Source organism: Ascaphus truei, chromosome 6 (assembly GCF_040206685.1).
Source record: "Ascaphus truei isolate aAscTru1 chromosome 6, aAscTru1.hap1, whole genome shotgun sequence".
In the NCBI taxonomy this organism is placed as follows: Eukaryota; Metazoa; Chordata; class Amphibia; order Anura; family Ascaphidae; genus Ascaphus; species Ascaphus truei.
This window is the reverse complement of record NC_134488.1, coordinates 100,643,625-100,654,456: the sequence shown is the minus strand read 5'-3', so window position 1 is coordinate 100,654,456 and position 10,832 is coordinate 100,643,625. Positions and strand designations below refer to the sequence as shown.

At 52.6% G+C, this 10,832-nt stretch overlaps 1 protein-coding gene across 1 annotated transcript in view; it reads right to left on the bottom strand.

Annotated features, from left to right (window-relative positions):
- Positions 1-10,832, bottom strand: part of EMP3 (epithelial membrane protein 3 (MAM blood group)) — a 35,535-nt gene that overhangs the window by 4,220 nt on the left and 20,483 nt on the right. The window contains exons 2-4 of the mRNA XM_075605365.1: positions 1,589-1,677; positions 740-842; positions 27-167 (exon numbers count right to left, since the gene is read on the bottom strand). Of these exons, the coding sequence (XP_075461480.1) occupies positions 27-167; positions 740-842; positions 1,589-1,666 (322 nt within the window). The 5' untranslated portion in view covers positions 1,667-1,677. The remainder of the gene's footprint in view (positions 1-26; positions 168-739; positions 843-1,588; positions 1,678-10,832) is intronic.

Below are 10,832 nucleotides of genomic sequence, written 5' to 3'. Positions count from 1 at the left end.
TTGTTCAGTAATTAAATGTTATTTACTTGCGAAAATCTGGAAGATGCCAGTTGCATAAAAGAGTCCTCCTCGTTCCATGATGTAGAGCTGGCACATGAAGAGCATGAAGGAAAAGCTGGAGAACAGGACTGCAAGTACCATGAGAGCCTGAACAGCATGGAACCATCCTGCGGGAGAAAGTCATAACAGATCAGTCTCTGCAGTACCTCGTCTTTCTATACTTAATAATCTTACTGCTGGAATAGAGACTGTTCGTTCTCTAATGACTATGCTTAGTGGAGTTTTGAGGCTTTCAGCAGAAACGCAACAATCATGAATATGTAGAATTTTGTGCATTTGCAGGCTGGACATTACGCTGCGGTACAAAAATAAACCTTTTCCTCAGTAGGATGTATGCGCACTCTCCTGGAAGGTTTTTAGTTGTGGTAAAGTTACACAGGAGGGCTCTTCAACTGGTGGTCTGCAAGCAAAATCTGGCTGATAAGTGCCCTTATGTGGCCCTTGGAGTTTCTGCTCCTGCTATTTTCATACCAGTTGCTTAAGTAGCTAAGTGCTATTTTTTTACACTCAAACTCACTTGGAACTTAGGGTAATGGAAATATATATAGAGCAGGTATCATAAACGCTTGAAATATGTTGAAATAGCTTGATTTCTTAGTTTTTTTAGTCCAAGCCCTGTCTGCACTGAAAGAGGTAGCAAATGTTGTCATCTTTCTCTCTCAAAAATTGGTTAACTCACCATTACTGGACACTGAAGAACACAGCCAGGCTTCTGTGTTGTTGTAATAAAGGCAATCGTACCAGAGGTTCACAGACTCATCATCAGAGATTACCCACCATGACTAGACAGAACACAAAGGTAAGAAGATTAAGAGCATGTTTACTGCTAATGTTCTACATGCCCATCAAATCAAATGGGATGCTGCCTTCTACCTACTGTATGCTAATATGTTCTAGCTAGAGAAGTGTTCTGCACATGGACAAAAACATATTCTTTATACAGTACTGACCTTGTCTACAGTGCTTTAAAATAGAATCATAGATGCAACTTAAAATCCAGGTATATATCTAATATATGTATACAATAGAAGGATAAGTGCATTAAACATGAACGTAAATATAACCAACGGAATTACTGCTCTAATTAGCTTATAGTGTAATGGCTCATATACAGTATATGTTATTTGGACAGCAATGTATTGTCCATGCAATAAAAATGCTTTTCTTCGACTGAGCATTTAAACAAAATAATATTCATATTTTAGGTAAAATAGGTTTTTCTATGTCCATTGACATTTGCTACCATTAGAAGAAAATGAAGAGTATTTTTTACAGGAATTGGTGTAAGTAACACTTAGAGGCACAATGGAGATGGCCATGCCCCACATTTACATGGCATTTTCAGTCTCCATTTTGTGTTACTACTTAAAATATAAATAATTAGAACTATAAATGACTCATCTTTGTCAATTTTGTTCATTCCATGTGCTCCTGCTGCGCTTATCTGTTATGACTTGGAGGATTTAGACAGTGCGTTGATAACACGAGACTTCAGCATTTCCAATGTGATTGACATTTCCTTGCTTACATTGTCAAGCGTGGCAACGAAGAGGATCATCAAGATGATGATATGTAAGGCAGTTACACCAAAGAGAAGGAGGCGCATCTTCTGATCTCCTGGGAAAAGACCACAGAAAAGAGCACATCATTATCTCTGTCACAGGCATATCCTAGGAATGATCTTTTTATTGGCATACCTCACAAATATCTTATTCCCCAGATCAAATCAATGCAAAAGCTGTGCTTGTCACATACTTCCATGTTACAATATATATATGATTAAATCTAAAGTTGCATGCCGTCAAACCCTTATGCACCACTTGCTACCTGCAACGAATTGTACAGTAGGTACCTGTGACATTGATAGTTATTTTACAGCCCTGTCATAACGCTGCCCCTCCGGTCAAATCCCCATCCCACATGTTGTGATCAAAACCCATCATGTCACAGACCGAGCACTTGACAGATTCTGAAACCCCTACTCCAGAGGTGAGGAGGGATCATACATAAATCTTACATACGTATGTCTTCCATACCTGTGTGAGGCCCGCTCTGGGGTGAGGGGCCATTGACAGTTCTGCAAGACATCCCTTTAAAAAAATATGCTGTTAGTCTATCACAAAGTCCAAGGATTTTTTTTAGGATTTCTAACCTGTGTTTTTGGTTATGTTCTGATAAATAATTATTTAAGCAGTGAATACTGACTAAAACTCTTTTGACATCTCTACTCTTTTGGTTTATTCTTTAAACCGTGGTAGTGCGGATTGGGGCACTACCACATGGAAACTCCCATTAAACTCAATAGGACTTTTGGGATCTTGCCCCAATCGGCACGATCACATTTTGATGAATAACCCCCCTCTGATTCTCATTCAAAGTAGAACTTTCATTTTGTCATATTACTGGGTACACAACAACATGCTACCAAATAGAGACACATTTATGTAATTAGTGTATGTGCATTGGCTGAGCATTCTTGTGCTGAAGTTAACACTGACTTTAATTTGGCTGATTTAGCACAGTGACAAGTGTCCCTAACTTACAGATATAACGGGCTATATAGAGTGGTGTTCTAAAAAGCATAAGCAGAAGAGACTTCAAGTAATACAATTCATGTTTTAATGGTAGAATATCTTAAAGTGGAAATACCTCTTTGGGGGCTTACTTATTAAACTGTGATTGTACTGATTGGTGCACAAGCACTTGGAAACTTCCAATTCAAATCAATGTAAGGTTTTTTTTGTTCGTTTTATTTTTAAATACCCCCCCTTTGACTCCAATACCCAACAATATTAGTTGGTATATGTGCTGTATATTATATCTGACAAAAAAAAACAAAAAGTGAAATTCAGGCCCAAAAATATTTAGGAAATACTTAGGCGTTAGTATCAGCTTAACCTGTGTCAGAGAGGCTGCAATTCATTGTTGTATGTTTACTTTTTGCATACGACATGTTTATTTTTATGGATAAACTAGCTGAGAGACCCGGCGTTGCCCGGGATGTAATGTTCCCGTTCCTCTCTCTCTCCTCCCCCCTCTCTCTGTTTGTCCCCCATTCACATCAATCCAGTCCCCCCCCTCCCTCCCTCCTTTACAGCTTCATGTAGCGTGTGTGCGTCAGTCACTGTGTGTTTGCGCGCGCGTCAGTGAGTCTGAGGCAGAAACACAAACACACACAGACTGACTGACGCACACACAGTCAGTGTGTGCCTCAGTCAGTGTGTGCGTGCGTGTGTGCGTCAGTCAGGGTTTGTGTGCGCGTCAGTCAGTGTGTGCGTGCGGCAGTCAGTCAGTGTGTGTGCGCGTGCGGCAGTCAGTGTGTGTGTGTGGGGGTGTGTGTGCGCGTGCGGCAGTCAGTGTGTGCGCGTCAGTCGGTGTGTGTGTCAGTCGGTGTGTGTGTCAGTCAGTTTGTGTGTCAGTCAGTGTGTGTGTCAGTCAGTGTGTGTGTCAGTCAGTGTGTGTGTCAGTCAGTGTGTGTGTCAGTCAGTGTGTGTGTGTGTGTGTGTGTGTGTGTGTGTGTGTGTGTGTGTGTGTGTGTGTGCGCGCGTCAGTTAGTGTGTGTGTGTGTGTGTGAGCCAGTGTGTGTGTGAGTCAGTGTCAGTGTGTCAGTCAGTGTGTGTGTCAGTCAGTGTGTGTGTGTCAGTCAGTGTGTGTGTCATCAGTGTGTGTGCGCGCGTCAGTGTGTCAGTAAGTTGTGTGTGTCAGTCAGTGTGTGGGAGGTGATGTGAGTGGAGCGCCGGGGAGGGGAGCGCCGGGGAGGGGAGCGCCAGGGAGGGGAGCACCAGGGAGGGGAGTCAGGGGAGGGGAGGCGTCAAAGGCGGGGAGGCGTCAAAGGCAGGGGGGGGGCGTCAAAGGCAGGGGGGGGGGCGTCAAAGGCAGGGGGGGGGGCGTCAAAGGCAGGGGGGGGGCGTCAAAGGCAGGGGGGGGGCGTCAAAGGCAGGGGGGGGCGTCAAAGGCAGGGGGGGCGTCAAAGGCGGGGGGGGGGCGTCAAAGGCAGGGGGGGGGCGTCAAAGGCAGGGGGGGGCGTCAAAGGCAGGGGGGGGGCGTCAAAGGCAGGGGGGGCGTCAAAGGCAGGGGGGGGCGTCAAAGGCAGGGGGGGGGCGTCAAAGGCAGGGGGGGGCGTCAAAGGGAGGGGGGGGCGTCAAAGGGAGGGGGGGGCGTCAAAGGGAGGGGGGGGCGTCAAAGGGAGGGGGGGGCGTCAAAGGGAGGGGGCGTCAAAGGGAGGGGGCGTCAAAGGGAGAGGGGAGGGTGGCGTCAAAGGCAGGGGGGGGGCGTCAAAGGCAGGGGGGGGCGTCAAAGGGAGGGGGGGGCGTCAAAGGGAGGGGGGGGGCGTCAAAGGGAGGGGGGGCGTCAAAGGGAGGGGGGGGCGTCAAAGGGAGGGGGGGCGTCAAAGGGAGGGGGGGGCGTCAAAGGGAGGGGGGGGCGTCAAAGGGAGGGGGCGTCAAAGGGAGGGGGCGTCAAAGGGAGAGGGGAGGGTGGCGTCAAAGGCAGGGGGGGGCGTCAAAGGCAGGGGGGGCGTCAAAGGCAGGGGGGGGGCGTCAAAGGCAGGGGGGGGGCGTCAAAGGCAGGGGGGGGGGTGTCAAAGGCAGGGGGGGGCGTCAAAGGCAGGGGGGGGGGCGTCAAAGGCAGGGGGGGGGCGTCAAAGGCAGGGGGGGGGGCGTCAAAGGCAGGGGGGGGGCGTCAAAGGCAGGGGGGGGCGTCAAAGGCAGGGTGGGGGGGCGTCAAAGGCAGGGGGGGGCGTCAAAGGCAGGGTGGGGGGGCGTCAAAGGCAGGGTGGGGGGGCGTCAAAGGCAGGGGGGCGTCAAAGGCAGGGGGGGGGCATCAAAGGCAGGGGGGGGCGTCAAAGGCAGGGGGGGGCGTCAAAGGCAGGGGGGGCGTCAAAGGCAGGGGGGGCGTCAAAGGCAGGGGGGGGCGTCAAAGGCAGGGGGGGGGGCGTCAAAGGCAGGGGGGGGGCGTCAAAGGCAGGGGGGGGCGTCAAAGGCAGGGGGGGGGCGTCAAAGGCAGGGGGGGGGCGTCAAAGGCAGGGGGGGGCGTCAAAGGCATGGATTCCTCCCCTTGCATTTCCTCACCTAGCAGCATTAAGTCCCTGCCGCCCTCCTCCTGCTCCTCGGGGATGTTGAGCCGTAGAGAGCGTGATCTGGGAGGTAGGTGGGGAGGAGGGGGGGTGAGGGGGGGGAGAGGTGGGGAGAAGTGGGGGGGGGGGAGAAGTGGGGGGGGGGGGAGAAGTAGGGGGGGGGAGAAGTAGGGGGGGGGGAGAAGTGGGGGAGCGACACACGTGACACCTACCTGTAGTTCTCACTGGGCGCCGCGAGGGAGGAAGGGGGTCCTTCCGGGCGCCGCCATCTGTTCCAGTTGGAGCGGCGGCGGAGAGGGAGAGAGGTGAGTTGTAGCGGCGAGGGGGAGAGAGACCTGGCGTTGCCCGTGAGTAAAATTTCCCGCTCCCTTCTCTCTCCCTCTTTCTCCGTGTTCCCCGGAGGGGAGGGACGAACAGTGGACAGGAGGGTGTGGGGACGGACAGTGGACAGGAGGGTGTGGGGACGGACAGTGGACAGGAGGTGGGGGACGGACAGTGGACAGGATGGGGGGACAGTGGACAGGAGGGACGGACAGTGGACAGGAGGGGGGGGACAGGAGGGGGGGGCAGGAGGGGGGGACGGACAGTAGACAGGAGGGGGGGACAGTGGACAGGAGGGACGGACAGTGGACAGGAGGGGGGGCAGTAGACAGGAGAGGGGGAGGGGGGGGGTGGACAGGAGGGGGCAGTGGACAGGAGGGGGGCAGTGGACAGGAAGGGGGGCAGTGGACAGGAGGGGGGGCAGTGGACAGGAGAGGGGGGGGAGGTGGACAGGAGAGGGGGGGAGGTGGACAGGAGAGGGGGGCAGTGGACAGGAGGGGGGGGGCAGTGGACAGGAGGGGGGGCAGTGGACAGGAGGGGGGGCAGTGGACAGGAGGGGGGGGCAGTGGACAGGAGAGGGGGGGGAGGTGGACAGGAGAGGGGGGCAGTGGACAGGAGGGGGGGGGCAGTGGACAGGAGGGGGGGCAGTGGACAGGAGGGGGGGCAGTGGACAGGAGGGGGGGGCAGTGGAATGGAGGGGGGGCAGTGGAATGGAGGGGGGGCAGTGGACAGTGACACACACACACACACACACACACACACACACACACACACACACACACACACACGTGTCTCTGTTGATGCGCCCTTTCTCAGTTCCGTTTGGCGCCGGAGGTGAGGGAGCGACACCTACCTGTACTTCCGGGCGCCGCCACCGTCTGACTCGGCGCCGCGAGGGAGGAAGGGGGTCCGCCATCTTACGCGCCGCGTGGCAGCTGCCTGTTCCCCCGCCGGGGGTACGGGAGAGGTGATTTGGAGCGGGGAGAGGTGATTTGGAGCGGGGAGAGGTGATGCCGCTGGGGAGGGGGAGAGTTCAGTTTGAGCGCCGCTGGGGAGGGGGAGAGATGATGCCGCTGGGGAGGGGGAGAGGTGATTTGGAGCGGGGAGGGGGGAGAGGTGATTTGGAGCGGGGAGGGGGAGAGGTGATGCCGCTGGGGAGGGGGAGAGGTGATTTGGAGCGGGGAGGGGGAGAGGTGATGCCGCTGGGGAGGGGGAGAGGTGATTTGGAGCGGGGAGAGGTGATTTGGAGCGGGGAGGGGGGAGAGGTGATGCCGCTGGGGAGGGGGAGAGTTCAGTTTGAGCGCCGCTGGGGAGGGGGAGAGATGATGCCGCTGGGGAGGGGGAGAGGTGATTTGGAGCGGGGAGGGGGAGAGGTGATGCCGCTGGGGAGGGGGAGAGGTGATTTGGAGCGGGGAGGGGGAGAGGTGATGCCGCTGGGGAGGGGGAGAGGTGATGCCGCCGGGGAGGGGGAGAGGTGATTTGGAGCAGGGAGAGGTGATTTGGAGCGGGGAGGGGGAGAGGTGATGCCGCTGGGGAGGGGGAGAGGTGATGCCGCTGGGGAGGGGGAGAGGTGATTTGGAGCGGGGAGGGGGAGAGGTGATGCCGCTGGGGAGGGGGAGAGGTGATGCCGCCGGGGAGGGGGAGAGGTGATTTGGAGCGGGGAGGGGGGAGAGGTGATTTGGAGCGGGGAGGGGGAGAAGTGATTTGGAGCGGGGAGGGGGGAGAGGTGATTTGGAGCGGGGAGGGGGAGAGGTGATTTGGAGCGGGGAGGGGGAGAGGTGATGCCGCTGGGGAGGGGGGAGAGGTGATTTGGAGCGGGGAGGGGGGAGAGGTGATTTGGAGCGGGGAGGGGGGAGAGGTGATTTGGAGCGGGGAGGGGGGAGAGGTGATTTGGAGCGGGGAGGGGGAGAGGTGATTTAGAGGGGGGAGAGGTGATTTGGAGCGGGGAGCGGGGAGGGGGTGAGGTGTGTGTGTGTGTGTGTGTGTGTGTGTGTGTGTGTGTGTGTGTGTGTGTGTGTGTGTGTACCTTTGGCCCGTCACTCCGCCTCAGGCCAATGAGAGGTGTGGGGGGCGGGCCAAGGGGGTGGTGTGTGTGTGAGGCCAATGAGAGGTGTGCGGGGGCGGGCGGGCCAAGGGACCAATGAGATTGCCCCTAGGGACACCGGACATCCAGGCAGGCAGGCATGCAGTGCTTTCACTAATATAGTATAAGATATGTATGAACACTTTTGTTGTCCGAATTGCGTGCAACATATCGCTTTGCGTGTGCTGCAACCCTCTCAGGCAGCAAAAGGGTTAACACTTTAAATAAATCAGCATAGTAATATAAGATAATACTGACTGCTATTTTTTCTCCCTCTCCCCATCCTCTCCCTGATCTCCTCTCTCATCATCTCTCCTCAGCCCTCCCCCTCATCACCATCATCAGCTTCTCCCCCTCATCATCATCATCATCATCAGATCTCCCCCAGTCCCCCTCATCATCATCAGATCTCCCCCAGCCCCCCTCATCAGCATTAGATTTGAGTCTCCTTTTTTAATCTCTTTATATGATTTCTTTATAGCTAAATGTAGAAACGAAATCCATTGAGAATGTGAGAAACACTGATCAACGGCTCACCAGTACATTGGAACTGCTGACCAGTAGATTGGAACTGCTGACCAGTACATTGGAACTGCTGACCAGTACATTGGAACTGCTGACCAGAACATTGGAACGGCTGACCAGTACATTGGAACGGCTGACCAGTACATTGGAACGGCTGACCAGTACATTGGAACTGCTGACCAGTACATTGGAACGGCTGACCAGTACATTGGAACTGCTGACCAGTACATTGGAACTGCTGACCAGTACATTGGAACGGCTGACCAGTACATTGGAACGGCTGACCAGTACATTGGACTCAATTCCAAAACATGAATTTGTATGGTCTATCACAGGGGTGGCTAACTCCAGTCCTCAAGGGCCACCAAAAGGTCACAGATCCTTAATCAACGACTGAGGCACTGATTGAGCTATACATAAAACCTGACCTGTTGTTGGCCCTGGAAGACTAGAGTTGGCCACCCCTGGTCTATCATTTCATGTCCCTGTGCAAATGATCTGTGTGCGTTCTAACATAAAAGACAGTTTTTTTGTTTATTTAAATATGACAAGTTGTTGGCTTTGTTTGTGTTGTGTGCAGTTCACCAATGTTGTCAGTATTTGCTTTCTTCTACAAACAATAATTGAAACCATCAATGTAACAAAGTTGACATACCACCATACAGTAAACACTTTAGGCCGAATTGATAAAGGAACTGCTGATTAAATAATAAATATTTGGTAATTTAAACAATTCAATTTATTTTGACTTCAATAAAAAATCATTCTACAACCTCTATGATGCATACTCATTGTAGTCAAGTCTTTACACCTTTTTATTATTTCACTCATTCCCACACAGAGCCCCCCTCATACCCACACAGACCACCTCATACCCACACAGACCACCTCATACCCACACAGACCCCCTCATACCCACACAGACCCCCCTAATATCCCTCATACCCATACAGAGCTCCCTCGTACCACACAATCCCCCCATTGTACCCACACAAACCCCCCATCATACCCACAGAAACACCCCCCTCATACCCACACACCCCCCCCCCCTCATACCTTCCCCTTGGGGAAGAGGAGGATGCGGAGATCCAGGAGGTGCAGGTCACTGGGGATGAAGAGGATGACTACAAGCTGCTGCTGCTGCTGGATGAAGACGAGGATGATGAGCTGGAGGAGAATGATATGCAGTTGGAGTGGGAAACGGAGGAGGGCTCACTGTTGGAGCCCTCTTACACCCGGCCGCCAGGTGAGCGAGCTGTAGGAGTTATCCCACACTGCACCTCTGCCCAGCACCACGCTCTCGCCGCCGGCCTGCACTCCAGGATACTGGTGGTGGAGGACGTGGAGCCACTGCTGCTGCTGTAGCTCGGAGGGGCAGAGGTGGATGATGGAGGAGGTGCGGGGTCCCCGTCTGAGCATGCGAGGCTGAGCGAGAACACCCGCCTGACCACCTGCTACGCGGTGTGCATCTTCCGGGTGTACCTGAGCGAGAAAGTCCAGAGCCCGGACTTCGGGAACATAGACAAGGAGGTGCTGTGCCAGGTGTTGCACTCCTTTTATGCCGAGTCGTGATCAAAGAGCGGCCAGCTGTAAATTCTGATGCTGATTCTTTTACCCAACAGGTAGTAGGGGGGGGGGAGAGAGTAGGCCCCCCAAGAGCGGATTTTAAGGACCGGTTCGGCAAACTTGATAAATTCTAGGAACATGTTCGCACGAACCGGTCCGAACCGGCTGAATCCCACCACTGGATGAGAGACTTGCAACTGCAGTACCTGGAAGATCATTGGGAAGGCCTTAATCCAGCAGTGGATCGAGAAGGGTTGAAGATGATGAGATAGATATACACACGTATCTTCATTTGATATTAAAGAGGCAATTCAAGCCATTTTTTACATTTTTGTTTTAATTTTTTAATACAGGATTGACGTAGGGGGTCTGCCAAACTGAACCCCATTAATTTCAGCTCTGGGAGCTCTTGCTTCTGGAGGTACTTACCTCCGTAGTGGGTGCCGGTAGCCACTTCAGGGTTCACTATAGGGCTGCTTTTCAAAGCTCCCGGGACCTGCGGACCAATAGGAAGCTATAATGTCATCCGGTGTGGCTCCCTATTGGCCCATGTGACCAGGAGCTATAAACTGCAGAAAACTGCACCCTAGCGGGGAACAGTCCGCAGACCCAGTGAAGGTCCTTCACGGGCCTGACTTGGCCTGATGGCTGCCAGGTGAAGACCCTGGATATGTAAAATATATAAAACACTGCTAATCAAGCGAAATAAATGGCAGTAAAGACAATTTCTTCATCAATTCCAACCAAGCAGCATTCCTTGCTTGCAGCGCTGCTTATCCCATGCTCAAGGTCACTTACTATTGAGCTTAAATAACTTACAAGAGCATTGTCAGTTTCAACACAAATTGAGAAATTAGAAAAAAATTATAGAGGAGACCTTACCTGTTACAATAGTGTGTTTCCTTCCAGGATATAGCCTCAAGTGTTGTAATTAATAAATAGTAGATAAATTACACCTACTGTACATGTAGGCCATGATGTTTGATTGAGGCAATGTGAAGGAAGTAAGAGAATTAGAGTTCCATTATTGGTTCTTAATTAAAAGAAAATTATAACATGTTGAATCAATTTTTGTTGAAACACACAATGCTGCATAAACAGTGTATCACAAAATCATTTTTCATTGATTACTGTTATATTTAAGTAATATACCAGATATGGATCAATTGAGATTTTTTTTTTTTTTACCATGAACTCATTTTG